General features: G+C 46.9%; 1 protein-coding gene across 1 annotated transcript in view; it reads left to right on the forward strand.

Annotated features, from left to right (window-relative positions):
• atp2a3 (ATPase sarcoplasmic/endoplasmic reticulum Ca2+ transporting 3) overlaps positions 1-16,376 on the forward strand; it is a 212,196-nt gene extending 195,820 nt beyond the window's left edge. The window contains exon 21 of the mRNA XM_063031520.1: positions 12,519-16,376. Within this exon, the coding sequence (XP_062887590.1) occupies positions 12,519-12,565 (47 nt within the window). The 3' untranslated portion in view covers positions 12,566-16,376. The remainder of the gene's footprint in view (positions 1-12,518) is intronic.
• Positions 16,377-18,328: the final 1,952 nt, after the last annotated feature.

An 18,328-nucleotide genomic window follows, 5' to 3' on the forward strand; every position in this document is an offset into this window, starting at 1 on the left:
GTCTTTTAAACATTGTAATTGTATTCATCTCTACTGGCAGTTCATTCTACACCCCACCTTGCCCATCCCATCACCTCTAAATCTTTCCCCCTCAACTTAAAGGTATACGTCCTAAGTTTAGACTCCCCTACCCTGAGGAAAAGACTATGACCATTCATTCAATCTATGCCTCTCGTGATTTTATAAACCTCTATAAGGTTACCCCTCAGCTTCTACACACCCGGGAAAACAGCCCCAGCCTTTCTACAATAGATCTCTCCTTAAAACTCTGGCCCTCCAGTCCTGGCAACATCCTTGTGAATCTTTTTGGCATGTTCTCTCACTTAATCACATCCTTTCTATAGCGCGATGGCCAGAACTGCACATAATGGTCCAGGTGTGATCTCACCAACATCTTGTACAGCTGTATCATGTCAGCAAGCATTCGTACTCAGTGCCCTGTCCAGTGCAGACAAGCATTCCATTGGTCACCTTCATACCCTAACCCACCAGTGCCACCTTCATACTCTAACCCACCAGTGCCACCTTCATACCCTAACCCACCAGTGCCACCTTCATACTCTAACCCACCAGTGCCACCTTCATACCCTAACCCATCAGTGCCACCTTCATACACTAACCCACCAGTGCCACCTTCATACCCTAACCCACCAGTGCCACCTTCATACACTAACCCACCAGTGCCACCTTCATACACTAACCCATCAGTGCCACCTTCATACTCTAACCCACCAGTGCCACCTTCATACCCTAACCCACCAGTGCCACCTTCATACTCTAACCCACCAGTGCCACCTTCATACTCTAACCCATCAGTGCCACCTTCATACCCTAACCCACCAGTGCCACCTTCATACCCTAACCCACCAGTGCCACCTTCATACTCTAACCTACCAGTGCCACCTTCATACTCTAACCCACCAGTGTCACCTTCATACACTAACCCACCAGTGCCACCTTCATACTCTAACCCACCAGTGCCACCTTCATACCCTAACCCACCAGTGCCACCTTCATACTCTAACCCACCAGTGCCACCTTCATACCCTAACCCACCAGTGTCACCTTCATACACTAACCCACCAGTGCCACCTTCATACTCTAACCTACCAGTGCCACCTTCATACTCTAACCCACCAGTGCCACCTTCATACCCTAACCTACCAGTGCCACTGCTTCCAGGGAGTTACATACTTTACCCCTAGATCCCTGGTCTGTCTCTTTCCCCTGGGCCCTACCATTCACCGTGCATGTCCAAGTTGGTTTAACTTCCCAAAATGCATCACTTCACACTTGTCTTCAAGTTAAATTCCATCCGCCGTTCCTTTGCCCACTTTCCCACTTCATCAATATCCCGTTTTAACCTTAGGAAATCATCTTCACTTTCCACCACACCACTAATTTTGGCGTCATCTGCAAACTTATGAATCATTCCACCTACATTCTCATCCAAATCATTAATACACAGGACTCCGTGACATATCAGAGAAAAAAGAAATACAGGAAGTTAGGAAGGAAGCTGAGATGCAGAACCTCAAAAATAGTAAACTCGAGATTGTTGCCTATGCCGCGCAACAGTGTGGAAAGCTATAAAATGAGGAGGCAGATAAATGCGTGGCTAAAGAATTGGAGCATTGAGCAGGGATTCAGATTTCTGGATCATTGGGACCTCTTCTGGGGCAGGTGGGACCTGTACAAAAGGGAGGGGTTGCACTTGAATCTGAGGGGCAGGTTTACTAGAGCTGTTGGGAGTGGCTTAAACTAATATAGCAAGGGGACGGGAACCAGTATGAGGATGAGCCAGCACATTTACAAGTAGATGATGCATGTAATAAGGACAAGCCAATGATTGGGTACAAATGCAGACAGAGCAAAGAATTAAATTGTACCACAGAGGCAAAATTCAAAAGGACAAAGAATGCAGGACTGAAGGTGCTGAATTTAGCTACGCGTAGCATTCAGAGTAAGGTGGATGAACTCGAGAAAAGGAGATTGGGTGTTGTATAATAACCCAGATCTCATTAGAGAGTTTAACGTAAAGGAACCCTTAGGAGACAGTGATAATAATATGATTGAATTAATTCTGCAATTTGAAAGGGAGAAGCATAAGTCACATGTATCGTCGCAATGGAATAAAGGGAATTCCAGAGGGATGAGAGAGGAACTTGCCCAGTTGGATTAGAGGAGGATACTGTGGGGAATGATGGCAGAGCAGAGATGGCTGAAGTGTCTGGAAACAGTTCACAAGGTGCAGGATAGATATGTCCCACAGAGGAAGAAGTTGTCAAATGGCTGACAAAGGAAGTTAATGACTGCATAAAAACCAAGGATAGGCATATAAGGTACAAATGTGAGTGGGAAGTTGGATGATTGGGAAGCTTTCAAAATCCAACAAAAGGCAACTAAAAAAGCTAAACGAAGGTTAAAGATGAAATATGAGGGCAGACTAGGCAATAATATAAAGCAAGATTCTAAAAGGGAGATGAAAGTTGATATTGGACCATTGGAAAATGATGCTGGTGAGGTAATAGTAGGGGACAAAGAAATGGCAGACGAACTCAGTGGGTGCTTTGCCTCTGCCTTCACTGTGGAAGACACTAGTAGTGTGCTAGAGATTCGTGAGTGTCAGGGAGCAGGAGTGAGCGCCATTGCTATTACAACAGAAAAAATGCCACGGAAACTCAAAGATGGATAGGTCTCCTGGACCAGATGGACTGAGGGAGGTTGCTGAAGAGATAATGGATGCATTGGTCATGATCTTCCAAGAATTACTTGATTCTGGCATGGTCCTGGAGGACTGGAAGATTGTAAATGTCACTCCACTCTTTAAGAAGGAAGGCAGGCAAAAGAAAGGAAATTGTAGGCCAGTTAGCCTAACCTCAGTGGTTAGGAAAGTGTTGGAATCTATTATTAAGGATGAGGTTTCACGGTACTTGCAGACTAAGGACACTAGGTAATTTCTCAGGTAAGGACGTGTTCAGCACAGCTTTGTGGGCCGAAGAGCCTGTACTGTGCTGTAGGTTTCCTATGTTTCCATGTACTTGGAGACTAATGATAAAATAAGTCAAAGTCAGCATGGTTTCTGTCAAGGGAAAATCTTGCCTGACAAATCCGTTGGAATTCTTTGAAAAAATAACAAGCAGGATAGGTAAAGCCAAACCTGTTGATTTTGTGTACTTGGATTTTCAGAAGACCTTTGACAAAGTGCCACACATGAGGCTGCTTAGCAAGTTTCGAGCCCATTGTATTACAGGGAAGACTCTTGCATTGATAAAGCACTGGCTGATTGGCGGGAGGCAAAAAGTAGGAATAAAGAGAGCTTTTCCGGTTGGCTGCCAGTGACGGTAGTGTTCCGCAGGGGTCTGTGTTGGGACCGACTCTTTTTACATTATAGGCCAATGATCTGGATGATGGAATTGATGGCCGTTGCAAAGTTTGCAGTGATATGAAGATATATGGAGGGGCAGGAATTTTTGAGGAAATAAAGAGGCTACAGAAGATTAGGAGAATAGGCAAAGAAATGGCAGATGGAATACACTTCCATGTCGGGAAGTGTATGGTCATGCCTTTGATAGAAGAAATTAAAGGGTTTGTCTATTTTCTAAATGGAGAAAAAATACAAAAAACTGAGAAGCAAAGGGACTTGGAAGTCTTTGTGCAGGATTCCCTGTAGGTTAACTTACAGGTTGAGTCTGTGGTGAGGAAGGCAATTCATTTCAAGGATGTAATGTTGAGTTTTTATAAAGCACTGGTAAGGCCTCACTTGGAGTATTGTGAGCAGCTGTGGGCCCCTTGTCTTAGAAAGGGTGTGCTGAAACTGGGGAGGGGTCAAACAAGGTTCACAAAATGATTCCAGGATTGAATGGCTTGTCATATGAAGAACATTTGATGGTTCTGAGCCTGTATTCGGGGGTCTTCAAAAGATGTGGGGTGACCTTTTCGAAACCTATGAAATGGTGGAAAACCTTTGTAGAGTGGATATGGAGATGATGTTTCCTATGATGAGAGAGTCTAAGACCAGAGGACACAACCTCAGAGCAGAGGGGTGCCCTTTTAGAACGGAGTTAAGGAGAAATACCTTTAGCCAGAGAATGGTGAATCTGTAGAATTCTTTGCCACAGGTAGCTGTGCAGGCCAAGTCTGTATTTATATTTAAGGAAGAGGTTGATAGATTCTTGGTTAATCAGGGCATGAAGTGATACGGGGAGAAGACAGCAGATTGAGACCGAGAGAAAGATTGGATCAGCCATAACGAAATTGTGGTGCAGACTCGATGGGCCAATTGGCCTAATCCTGTTCATATATCTTATGGTCTTTTATTGTGTACAGGTGTGTGAGGGAGGGAAATGCTTGGGATAGAGAGAGTGAAATGCATGTTCACCAGATAGTGGATTTGTCACAGTAGGAGAGATGAACAGACTGAGCCTGTACTCTCTAGAACTGAGAAGAATGAAAGGCAAACTCCTGAGAACTTGCAAAACTCTTGGAAAGTTGGATACAGGGATCATGAAACCCCAGACAGGGCTATCTGAAACCAAGGGTCAGAATATGGGGTCATACATTCAGGGTAGAGATGATGAAAAATATAGTGGGTAGTGAATCTTTATAATTCTCCCTCTAAGAGGCTCAGTCACTGTGTATTTTCAAGGCTGAAATTGATAGATTTGTCAATGTTGAGGGTGGTAATGGCTGTGGCGTGTGTGAAGAGAGGTTTGCTGAGGTAGAAGGTCAGTCGTGATCAAGGAACAGCGGTTCACTCCAGTGTCTGCTGTTTTGTATTCCTACTTGTCTTCAGTTAGACTCGGACAAATAGAGGATGGCAGATTTTGTCTTGGTAAGGAATGAGAGCAGGACAAGAGGGCAGTATAATCTCACAAACCTTGAGGTGTTTGCTCTCTGACCCATGTGTAAAGTCAGGAATAGGAAAGTGACAGGTTGTGATTCTGTGAGAGGACAGAATAGAAGCAGATGTGTGGTCTTGGTGCTTACTGAGTAAACAGTGTATATAAGGGAACTGATCCACAGTGCAGCCATGGATCCCAGTATCACTTTGGAATGACCTGAACCAAAATTCTGAATCTTGAATTATAAACTGGAGTTTTTAATTTGGTGGTTATGGGTTGACCAAAGTCAAGATCAGACCTTTTTAATTCCCTTCTGCCCCTGTACTCTTAGTTATCACAATATTAACACAGTATCATTATCAGCTTTCAACACATTTTTTGCAGAATACCATTTTGAAAATCACCCGCACCTTTTTCCCAGTTGTAAGCTGACTTCACCAATCCCTCATCGAAGCTCAAGCACACAAAGTGGTGGAGGAACGCGGTGGGTCAGGCTCCCTAACGTGATTGAGTTAGCTCACTTGGCCGCTCTAGTTTCTGACTGAGTGCTGTATCAGAGTGCATTCTCCCTCTGTCACGCAGCATCCAATAGCTCCTGTCATTAGCATCTTTGCTCCCAGCTCTGATTTCAGCTCAGCGCTCCCTCAGCCACTGGCAATGTTGGTAAGGGCTGCGTGTGTGCGTTTGGTTTCCAGGGGCCACAGGCAATTGAGCACGAGCGCCCGCACGGATCTCAGAGTTATGGAATCCAGCTGTGTCTCCCTCCAGGAGCCTTGCAGACCGTCTCTGCTGACAGGTCCACACGTGACTCTTCTGTCGAGTCCCAGACAGCTCCCCTAACTACCCAGTTCATTGTCACGGCATGCACACCCAGCGCATAAATGCCATGAAAAGTAGCTCCTCGCATCAGCTGCTCAATACATTCCAAGCGTAACAAATAGAAGTAGCATAACCTGAAATTAACATGAATTATACATCATTTTCATGACAAAATAAACAAAAATATCATAAGAACATGAATGTAAGTTGAGGGTCGTACTGTCCAAGATGGTGTTGGGGGTTTTACCACATTGGTTCAAGCCTGATGGTAGTGGGGAAGAAGTTATTGCTGAACTTTCTGGGGGTCATCTGGCCCCCCAGTACCTTCTGCCTGATGGCAGAAACAAGAAGAGGGCGTGACCTAGATGTTGGTGACCTTCCTGAGGCATAGATCTCCTCGATGGTGGGGAGACCCGTCTCCTTGGTGGCTGAGCCCTCAGCTCTCTGGAGATCTCCGTTCCTTGGCATTAGATTTGCACACCAGGCCATGAAGCAACCAGTTTCCCACTGGGCGCGTGTGCCAGTGAGATTAGTTTGCCGGTAAAGGGGAAACCTCTGCTCCTGGTCAAAGTGACTCTTGGATTCACCCCTGGTAGGGGTGTTTGCTGCCAGGGCAGGAATTCAGAGGTCTCTCCTCCCATGTATCAGTGCCCCCTGCACCAGGAGGCTGCGGTAAGTGTAGAAGTTCTCTGTCCCCTGTGAGACCTCTCCCACCCTCCTCTACCGCAGCTGCTGGCCATGAGCCCGGTTGCTGAAGGGCTATTATGGTGTGACCCTACGGGGGGGGTGGGGGTGTAGACGGAGGAGGGTTTAAGTGCTGGCTGTCATCGGTAAGGAAGGGTGAGATCCAGCTTGCTTCGTTTGACTGAGGGTGATGTGTGTATTGTCCTGACAGTACGAGATGAGCCTGGCCTGTTGTGGGCCTCCCATCCGGAGCCTCTGTGTTGTTTAGCAGTGGGTGAGCAGCACCGGTTACTGTTCAGACCATTCAGTAATCGCACAAGGAGCAAAGTTGGCAATCCCCCCACCCCACCTCATGAATGTTTTGCCCATGAATCTCACTCACTCAGTGCAGATGACGTGGGTGGGAACTGTAACTTTCTAAATTGCTCAGCAATAAATGAAGTTGCCATTGGTTACTGTGTATGAATCGTGAACTTCATCAGTTAAACCTCTACTGTGGCGAGTGATATCATGAATATTAACAACCTGGAACCTTCTCATCCCTATCAGAGATAGTGAACTGCGGACTTAACTGTACAGAAAGAAATAAAGACAGGACTGCCATTACAACCCTGCATTCCAACACTCCTGGTTGTCTGTCCAAGAGAATAATTCACTCCCATCCAACCTCTCACCACTCTCCGAACTCCTTTATTACAATCTCTCACCACTCTCCCATCTCCTTTATTCCAATCTCTCACCACTCTCCCATCTCCTTTATTCCAATCTCTCACCACTCTCCCATCTCCTTTATTCCAATCTCTCACCATTCTCCCCAACTCCTTTATTCCAATCTCTCACCACTCTCCCAACTCCTTTATTCCAATCTCTCACCACTTTTCCCATCTCCTTTATTCCAATTTCTCACCACTCTCCCCAACTCCTCTATTCCAATCTCTCACCATTCTTCCATCTCCTTTATTCCAATCTCTCACCACTCTCCCATCTCCTTTATTCCAATCTCTCACCACTCTACCATCTCCTTTATTCCAATCTCTCACCATTCTCCCCAACTCCTTTATTCCAATCTCTCACCATTCTCCCCAACTCCTTTATTCCAATCTCTCACCATTCTCCCCAACTCCTTTATTCCAATCTCTCACCATTCTCCCAACTCCTTTATTCCAATCTCTCACCACTCTTCCCATCTCCTTTATTCCAATCTCTCACCATTCTCCCCAACTCCTTTATTCCAATCTCTCATCACTCTCCCATCTCCTCTATTCCAATCTCTCACCACTCTTTGCCATCTCTATTTTTCTTTTCCACCTTAAGTTTAATTCCGGAGGCTGAGAAGACGAATTTTAGGACAGATAATTCATTGAGGTGGCCAATGGTCATTCGACAATGAAGCCAGAAATGCGAGGCTGTGTAGGGCAGCAGATGGAGCCACTGTCTCACAGCTCCAGGGACACAGATTCAACCTCAATCTTGGGGGCAGTCTGTGGCGAGTTGGTGTATGCCCCCAGCTCTGCTCTCTCCCCACATCCCAAAGGCAAGATGTTGGTATGTTGCCACTACTAAGCGGTAGGGAGGAGAAAATGAGATCAGTGTAAATGTGATTGTTGATCAAAGTGGACTCAGAAGGTCAAAGGGCTTATATCCACGTTGTATGTAATAACGAATAGGTAAATGCTGTCATGGAGTTGAGAAAGAATGTCTTCCAGATAGATGAACTGATAGCGAACTTTGCTCCTCATCTTCATTGGCTAGACGTTTCTGATTATAACGTAACATAGTTTTCATGCCTGATGTTGTTAAAATGTCAAAGTTTGGTTATCTTAAAAGAAAAATAGAAACAATTTTTCTCAGATTGTTCTCAAAATAGTCTTCTTCTAAAATTGGCGTTAATGGCTTCATTACTTCTCAAAAGCAGATGTGTTTTCAGTACGAGCTGCATTATCTCCCACAGCACAACTTCCTGTCCATTTCCTTTGCAGGCCTTTATCTGTATACAAGAAATTCCGTGAGCCTCCCCCTCCAACGGGCTCGCAATCCCCACTGACAGAACCAGACCCTGCACGTTTAGCTGCCTGGATCGCCGTTGCCCCTCTCAACTGTTTGTACAACCCACATCACCCCCAACACCAGACCCCACCCCAGCCGCTGTCGAACTGCACTGGCTGTGGACTGGTGAGCTTCCCCAGCTAGGCCTGACTGCCATTTGAAGCAGCCAATGAGACAGTTACAGCTCCTACAAAGCTACAAGTAAATACTGTGGCCCAGTGTCCCCATGTTGTGTGGAACAGGAAGTGATCACTAATTCACTAGTTGAGTGTTGAAGAGTTCACCTGATCTGCTCTTTAAGTGTTCTGGCCTTTTGATCGAGCTGTCCAGTTTGCTCACACTACACCACCCTGTTCACTCTCCCGTCCTGTCCTTTATCCCTGTGACTGTCCCTGGTGACCTTCCTGTGGAGCCCATTCCCTTCAAGTAGCTCAGGGCAGTGGAACCTAGGTCCCATACCATTGAGGTTGCAGTGTAAACCTACGATGACCTTGCCTGAACGTACCGGCTACTTCCCCACCCTCCTGTGTCCAGCTCTCTCTGGGACAGGGGCTCAGATGACAACAGACCTGTCGTTTGAGGGAGTTAGATATGGCCCTTGTGGCTACGGGGATCAGGGGATATGGAGGGAAGGCTGGGGCGGGGTTCTGAGTTGGATGATCAGCCATGATCATAATAAATGGCGGTGCAGGCTCGAAGGGCCGAATGGCCTACTCCTGCACCTATTTTCTATGTTTCTATGTATCTGCACCGAAATGAGAGCCAGGACCCCTGCCAGGAACGGGAGACGTGGTTTCCGGGATCCAAGGTCGTAAACATGCAGACAAACAATGCTGGACAGAAGCAGACGTTGAACCCCACTCACCCTGCTCCCGGAGGGGCTGCGTTCACCATCCCGTCTCTCTACCTGAGCCACCTTGCCACACGATTACCGGGCAGATCCCTGGCGACTGGCCTGTGTTGTGCCAGTCCAGGAAGTCTGCTACTCACAAAGCACCCCGGAGATAGATTCGGCAGGTATTCCCACTCACCTCGGCACCACCAGTCTCAGGTGGTCACTCGTAAATCCTGAAAGGACGTCAGGCCCAGTGATGGAGGGAGCTCACAGCATACGGAGGCCTTCAGGGAGACTGAGAGAGGGTGAGGAGGGTTGGAGAGGAGGATGAGAGGGTGAAGGGAGGCAGGGCTTCAACTTAACAAGACCAGTGCCACAGTAATGCCACAAGTTCAGGGGCTGGTGGTCCTTCAAATGAAACTGCACATGCTAGAAATCTGATAGAAAAACAGAAAATTGCCAGAAACACCCAAAAGGTGAGGTCACCGCTGACCAAGGATCCCAGACTAAATACGTTGACAGCTTCTCCTTCCAAAGATGCTGCCTGACGTGTTGAGAGTTTCCAGCATTTTCCATACAGATGTTCTCGTTCATCACATATCCTGACATGTTAGTTGTGGGTTAACTTACCCCGGGTGTGTGGGTAAGGCAGAGAGTCTGGTGGGGTGTAGGGAGAATGAAATGCAATCAGTGTAGGGTTGGTGTAAATGGGTGGTTGATGGTCAGCTAAAGGGCTGATCTCCGTGGCACTGTGTCTGTGCTGTGGAAAGTCCAGTCCTCAGCATGGTGTCTGCAGTCTTCGTGGCTGTTGCTGGAAACATCTCCCTGCTGTCCTCACCCTGTTGAACTTTGGAACCCCTCTCAAGAATTTGTCATATACCATCATTCCAGACGGCTTCCTCCTATTCCCTGACTATAGTCCTTCTGTTTCCATGGGAACCTGGGGATTAAGGAGTCGCACACCATTTCCTGGAAGTTCAGCGGCATAATGCTGGTTATTTCTCAGCATGTGCTATAACTGAACTTCCTGGAATGAAAAGCCCAAAGTAGACTTTATTATCAAAGTACATATATGTCACCATATGCAACCCTGAGATGCGTTTTCTTGTGGGCATACTCAATCTATAGAACAGAAACTATAACAGAATCAATGAAGGACCACCCAGCTAGGGCGTTCAACCAGAGTGCAGAAGACAACAAATCGTACAGAGGCAGATAATAAGTAAATAAGCAATAAATATCGAGAACAAGAGATGAGGAGTCCTTGAAAATGAGCCCATAGGTTGTAGGTACAGTTCAGTGATGGGGCAAGTGAAGTTGAGTGAAGTCATCTGCTCGTGTTCAAGAGTCTGATTGTTGACGGGTAATAACTGTTCTTTGACCTGCTAGTGTGAGTCCTGATGGCAGCAGCAAGAAGAGAGCATTTTCTGGGTGGTGGGAAATCCCTGATGATGGATGGTGCTTTCCTACGACAGCGTGCTCAATAGTTGTGAGGGCTTTACTGGGCCGAATCCACCACTTTTTGAAAGGTTTCCTGTTCAAGGGCATTGATGTTTCCTTACCATGCTGTGATGTAGCCGGTCAATATACTCTCCACCACACACCTATAGAAGTTTCCCAAAGTTTTAGATGTCGTGCCGAATCTTTGCAAACTCCTAAGGAAGTAGAGACACTGTCATGCTTTCTTCATAATTACACTTGCATGCTGGGCCCAGGACATAGTAACACGTAAGGATTTAAATATGCTGACCCTCTCCTCCTCTGATCACCTGATGAGGACTGGCTTTTGGACTTCTGGTTTCCTTCTCCTGAAGTCTATAATCAGTTCCTTGGTCTTGCTGACATCGAGTGAGAGGTTGTTGCTATGACACCGCTCAGTAAGCCTTTCACTCTCCCTCCTGTATGCTAAACATGCCACTTGCACCCTGTGGGCATTTCCAGCTTTGATTCCTCCTTGTCACGTCATGACTTTTGCAGCAGGAGTGCCCAAAATGGCATCTTTCACAGTGCCATGGGTGTCATGGGCACGTTGGGATGGTGTGGTCCAGGGGACCTTCTAGAAGGCAGTGTGATTTAACAGTCTAAACACCAAGGCAGAAAGCTGCATCTGGCTACAATTTCACCTGCCTCTTTGTCACCACCAGCTCTCTCCATAGGGCTGGTAACAAGAATGAGCGGACCAGAACCTCCAGACATGGCCAAGGAAAACTATAACTGTTTCATCAGCGACACCTTTAATTTTAAAAGGATCTGGCCACGAGAAGGTGGGAGACCATCCTTCTGAGAGGAGTACCCAGGGGTTCAGGGCAGGAGAGAGGAATCGTAGCTGGCGGCATTTAAGCAGATGTGGAGCATTATAACAGGGCAACAGAAATGCTGGGTAACTTCAGAAAGGCCCAGAGCACAAAATGTTGCAATTATTACCCAGAACTGGAGGGACAGGATGGTTAAACCGAAGAAAAAGTTGACGTAGAAGGAAGGGTTTAGCCCAACAGATGTAGAAGGAGTGGAGACATTAAGGGTATAAGTAAGATGGATGTCAGCTGCTACTTCAAAATTAATCCTTCATCAAGGACACGGGGCCACAGATGGAGACTGGTTAAGGGAAAATTTCAGACTAACATCAGGAAGCATTTCTTTACACAACAAGTTGTGAAACATGGAACAAACTAGCTAGTTGTGTAGTGAGAATAGTACCTTAGAGACTTTCCAATCTAAACTCAATAGTTATTTCAACACACTATGTGAATAGGAATTTGGCAAGCTTTGTTGAGCTGAATGGCTTTTCTTGTCAAATACCAGAGTCTTGCCAGAGATCAATGTTTCATCATCTCCCTTTACCCTGGCTCTACTGTTCCTTGACTTTCGTCCCTGGTGGGGGAGCAATCTGCACGTTGCTGCTCAGTGTTGATTAGGGTAAATGAATTGGTAGGGGATGATTCCTACTGGAAATGATGGTGAGGCCTATAACCAGTGGATAGTCTTGTGGATAATAAAGTAAGCCATTGAAAGTTGTATTGAAAATGGGTGCTGCTCTGCCCTAAGATTTCAGACCCCTGGCTGCTCCAAAAGACAGCAGGACTGGAAGTCACAAGGTGGGTTACTCTGAGAAGCGCCAAGTTGAATTTCTGAAGTGTTTGGAAATGGAGTTTATTTCAGTTCATGGCAGGTAAAGGCAAATAACAATCACATAACACTGTCTAAAGCCTTTTAGGGTGGGTTCATTCCTTGAATGAAAATTCTAGCAGATGGCGGGATCTCTCTAACGCTCCATCTCTTTGCTTCCTCAGAAGAAGAAGAGACCAAGTACAGGAAGAACAGGCACCTGAAGTTCTAGGAGATGGTCGGCAATTCCCACTCCTGGAGAGTCATACACGTGATGTCCACATGCTCCAACACATGTTTGTTCTCTGTCAAGAGTGTGTGGCCAAACATCTTGTGTTTTCCAGTTGTAGATTTCCCTGTATACTCTAGTGCAATAACTGGACGCCTGGCTTGTCAGAAATATGAGTGTGTGTGTGACAGTAAAGTGTCAATCGGACATATAACAGGTCTTTAGTGTTTGGTAGTATGGTGTGGTGATTTGTTTAGTGGTTCCTGCTGGCTGTATGCCTTCCTCCTCCTCCTACTAATCATCAAAACATTGGAATCTCCCCTTAAGCTTCCACAAAGAACAGAATCCATGTGTTTAGAGGAAACACAAAAGGCACTCGATTAACTTTGGTTTGTTGCTTGTGGAAATTAGGGTGATGCCTCTTCCAGACAGCTGAAGGGGCAGAAAATTCAGACACAACAAATCCTCCTCTTGTTGACTGAGACTGTCCTTCTTTGAGTGAAAGGTAACAAACGCCACAAAATAAAAAAAGTATCAGGTCATCAGAATTGTAAAGGTCAGGAAGCTCGACAGGGCCAGCAGGTTCTTAATGGAGTCAGAATGTGCCCAGATTTCAGCATCACTTGGATATTGAACAGTCCCTCGTTAAGCGAATCTGTAAAATATATACACTCCTATTATGTGCAAGAACTTGGGAGGTTGAATCACCATGACGGTAAAAACAAGTTCAGGAGCATTTAAGATGTTACCATTTTCTGATGTCATTGATAATCTAAATGTGTGTCTGCTCAGCACCTGTATCTGTTAACGTAGAATGAATGCAAGTGGGATTTCCATCTACCATACAAGATGCTGTACACCCTTTCACTACCACGTATATAGAATTACATCACAACAGAAGGAAGACTGTAACAATCTCCCCTGACTGAATGGATATTTTTGTGGTGTCTAACTAATATCTTGGTCCTCTTTCACTGTCCATTGTGAGTGGACCACCAGCCACACTAAACACCAAGATACTACTGTACAATACCTCAGGAACTAACAAACAAAGAGTTTCTACCGCTCACTCTACACAATTCATAACTTCCAATTGGGCATGAGACAGAAATTTTGGCGTCAAATGTAAAAACCACAGTTTATGTGTTCTAAATGAGCCACATACTATTCACTAAACATTCCCTCTCCACTTCTGCCACACACTCACTCCCACTTTGATCCCAAAGGGCCAGGTGAAAAGTTCCAGGAGTTTGTTTACTGTTGACTGTGGGGTTGAGAGGCAGACCCTTGCCTGGGAAGCCCAAGAGACTACAGAAAGACGGGCACCTCTCCTCCACCACCCACTCTGTGATTTATGGGGTAAGATCAGAAGCAAGCACGGGCTGTTGTAACTGTAATGAAAATTACCTGTATTTAAAGGGTTTAAAAATGTTCTTTGATATGTTACAAATTATGATGATTTGGGTGGGTTGACCAGATATTGTCCTCAGTCTGTTGATTTTCCTTAGCCTTTATCTCTTTGAGTATAGTGTAGTGTGTAGAATGTGCATTGGGTGACTGTGGGAGGCTGAGGCTTGCTTTGCAGAAGGAATAGGAGCAAAGGTACAATGGTTGATACTTTCACTGTGCAGTCCAGGACGTCAGATCACGTTGCTGAGACCAAACACATCCAATCCCCATTTTGTCCAACTCAGCACTGGCCCACAGATCAATCCATTTCCTTTTTAAATAAAGCAAATCGAAGTGGCTTCACTGAAAAGTCTTAATGTAGTGTGGGATGTGAGCCTGAAGTGCGGGGTGTGAGACCGTAGTGTAGGATGTGAGACTGTAGTGTGTGATGTATTGTAGGATGTGAGACTAGTGTGGGATGTGAGACTGTAAAGTGGGATGTGAGACTGTAGTGTCGGACGTGAGACTGTAGTGCGGGGTGTGAGACCGTAGTGTGGGATGTAGTGTAGGATGTGAGACTGAAAGTGGGATGTAGTGTGGGATGTGAGATTGTAATGTGGGGTGTGAGACTGTAGTGTGGGATGTGAGACTGTAGTGTGTGATGTAGTGCTGGATGTGAGACTGTAGTGTGTGATGTGAGACTGTAGTGTGTGATGTAATGCTGCATGTGAGACTAGTGTGGGATGTGAGACTGTAGTGTGGGATGTAGTGCTGGATGTGAGACTGTCATGCTGAAAGGAAGATTTGCACCATCACTAACATTGTTATCATCTCTCATACCTCTGGGTCACTCACAAGCAGAGCAAGGCCTCATCTGACTCAAAATGTTCTCTTCATCCAATCTGCTCTGCCTTACAAAATTTCACAACAGCAATCTGACAGAAAACAGCAACAAATTCAGAAAATGCTGAAAATACTCAGCAAATCAGACAGTGTTGGACACAAGGACGGGCACTGATCTCAGCTCACAAGCCTGCTCCAGCCTTCACTAGGGTGATGACGGATCCGAGCTGAGCTTCCAAGCCCGTTCTCTGTTGCCGTCAATTGACCGGAGATTTACCTTGGCCTTGAAAATGTTCAAAACTCTGCCCCTGGCATTGCAAAGTCCTAAGGTTCCCAAATCTGTGAGGAAGAAATTCATTTTCAGTAGATGATTCCTTGTTCGGAGATGTTGCTCCCCACCTCGCTCCAGGTACCCTCACTGAGGGAAAGATTCCTTCAGCACCCACCACAGCAGACCCCTTCAGAATATATTTCAATGTGATCACTGCTCACTCTCCTAAATGCCATCGAGCTTTGTGCTTGATCTCTCTTCATTGTGCTGATGATCTTCCTCCACTCTGCTACAGAGCAAGTCCAGTAAATCCTCTTTAACCGGGGAGACCAAAACCGCATACACCAGCTGCGGAGAGAGTGCAGAGTTAATGTTTCATTTCAATGATCTTACATGGAAACTGTTGAGTGTTTCCAGCAGGCTCTGTTTATGGGTAGTTGTACCACATTTAGCACCTAATCAAAGTCACTGAACCCGCAACAAGATGAAGGCCTTAGCTCAGTTTCCTGTTTCACCACACTCACTCAGAATCATTGTGTTGAACGTGTCCCAGTCTCTGGATTTAGTCAGCAGGATCGGGGCATTTGACCAGAATTAGCACCCCAGGTTCACCGTCTTGGCAAAGTAATTTCTGACATCAATAACTAGAAGGCACTACATTCACAACTGGACACTATCTCAGCCCTCTGATAATACTTCAGCATTTCCATTCCTGACCTGCCTGCATGATGTTTATGTTCAATCGTTCAGTGTTTCAGCCCCAGTAACCTACACGTACTTCATGCTGTCTCACCGTGTGACAGTCTGGTGGGTCTGGTGAGTCGTGACGTCTCACTGTGTGACAGTCTGGTGGGTCGTGTTGTCTCATCGTGTGACGGTCTGGTGGGTCTGGTGGGTCGTGATGTCTCAACGTGTGAGGGTCTGGTGGGTCGTGTTGTCTCACCGTGTGAGGGTCTGGTGGGTCGTGATGTCTCATCGTGTGAGGGTCTGCTGGGTCGTGATGTCTCACTGTATGACGGTCTGGTGGGTCGTGATGTCTCACCTGTGATGGTCTGGTGGGTCTGGTGGGTCGTGACGTCTCACCATGTGAGGGTCTGGTGGGTTGTGATATCTAGCGCTGTCCAATGTTGTCCAGTGCTGTCTAGTGCTGTCCAGTGTTTCCCAGTGCTGTCCAGTGCTGTCCAATGTTGTCCAGTGCTGTCCAGTGCTGTCCAATGTTGTCCAGTGCTGTCCAGTGTTGCCCAGTGCTGTCCAATGTTGTCCAGTGCTGTCCAATGTTGTCCAGTGCTGTCCAGTGTTGTCCAGTGCTGTCTAGTCCTGTACAGTGTTGCCCAGTGCTGTCCAGTGTTGTCTAGTGCTGTCCAATGTTGTCCAGTGCTGTCTAGTGCTGTCCAATGTTGTCCAGTGCTGTCCAATGTTGTCCAGTGCTGTCCAGTGCTGTCCAATGTTGTCCAGTGCTGTCCAATGTTGTCCAGTGCTGTCTAGTGTTGCCCAGTGCTGTCCAATGTTGTCCAGTGCTGTCCAGTGTTGTCCAGTGCTTTCCAGTGCTGTCTCGTGCTGTACAGTGTTGCCCAGTGCTGTCCAGTGTTGTCTAGTGCTGTCCAATGTTGTCCAGTGCTGTCCAGTGCTGTCCAATGTTGTCCAGTGCTGTCCAATGTTGTCCAGTGCTGTCCAGTACTGTCCAGTACTGTCCAGTGTTGCCCAGTGCTGTTCAATGTTGCCCAGTGCTGTCCAGAGCTGTCCAATGTTGTCCAGTGCTGTCCAATGTTGTCCAGTGCTGTCCAGTACTGTCCAGTGTTGCCCAGTGCTGTCCAGAGCTGTCCAGTGCTGTCCAGTGCTGTCCAATGTTGTCCAGTGCTGTCCAATGTTGTCCAGTGCTGTCCAGTGTTGCCCAGTGTTGTCCAGTACTGTCCAGTGTTGCCCAGTGCTGTTCAATGTTGTCCAGTGCTGTCCAGAGCTGTCCAATGTTGTCCAGTGCTGTCCAATGTTGTCCAGTGCTGTCCAGAGCTGTCCAATGTTGTCCAGTGCTGTCCAATGTTGTCCAGTGCTGTTCAATGTTGCCCAGTGCTGTCCAATGTTGTCCAGTGCTGTCCAGTGCTGTCCAATGTTGTCCACTGTTGTCCAGTGCTGTCCAGTGTTGCCCACTGTTGTCCAGTGCTGTCCAGTGTTGCAGAGACAGTAGTTGTGGTTATTCACATCCAGCAGAGTTCACACTGACACTTGTCAGCATCCGGGAGCAGCTGCTGCTTCGCAGGCGATGGGTGTGCGCACAACTGCCATCCAAGGCTGCTGGACGTTGATTACCAGTACGTGCACAGAAGCCCAACAGGTAACATGCTGGCCTGAACCATACCTGAGGCAATGTGACCGAGTACTGTGCCCTCAGAGGGTAAGGTTAAAGTTTGAAGAGACTGTACTCGTATGTAGTGAGTAGATATCAATGGGGTGCTGCGTTGTATAGAAACAGGCAAACACTCCAGGGCAGCTAGTGTTTGAAAATAAACCTGGCCAGCTCCTCCCCTGCACCAGCAGACTCGTGTCACCATCAGTAACCTGTTCAGGTTTTCACTCTGGACAGAGCTGATTCTGCCACTGGCTGGTGAAACTGAGAGTGAGCCCAGCGTTAGTCAGAGCTGCCGGCCCCTTGAACACTGGGTGGAGGCAGCTCCCGTGACCACAGCCCCAGCCCATAGCCTGGCACCTGTACCTTATCAACATACACAAAATACTGGGGCAGCTCAGCAGGTCAGGCAGCATCTGCGGAGGGAAATGAACTGTCGATGTTTCAGGCTGAGACCCCTCTTCGGGACATATCCAGTCCAAAGCCCAGACCGGGACCCACACTGTGAGTGGTCCTACCCCAGGGTGGGCAGCTTGGAAAAGTAAGTTTGGCAGACAGCACCGTGCCCTGACAGAAGTGACAAAGAGATGATGTGGCTTCCACAGGAACTCACAGTGATGTATCAGCAGGTATGTTGAACATCAGTGGGGGCTGAGTAAAACAGTGCCTGGGGAGCTCCCTTAACCCTCCTTCTCCACAGGTCTAATCACCACAGTCATAGGTCTATACCACAGTTACCCATTTAGTCCAGTCACTGCAGGAATGGCCACATACTTGCTTTTAGTACAGTCAGAAGCAACCAGGAAACAAAGTGCATTGTTCTCCTTAATTGTGTGTGTGTGTGTGTGTGTGTGTGTGTGTGTGTGTGTGTGTATGTGTGTGTGTATGTGTGTGTGTGTGTGTGTCTGTCCATGTCCATCCA

This window comes from Mobula hypostoma, chromosome 23 (genome assembly GCF_963921235.1).
Source record: "Mobula hypostoma chromosome 23, sMobHyp1.1, whole genome shotgun sequence".
Classification (NCBI taxonomy): domain Eukaryota; kingdom Metazoa; phylum Chordata; class Chondrichthyes; order Myliobatiformes; family Myliobatidae; genus Mobula; species Mobula hypostoma.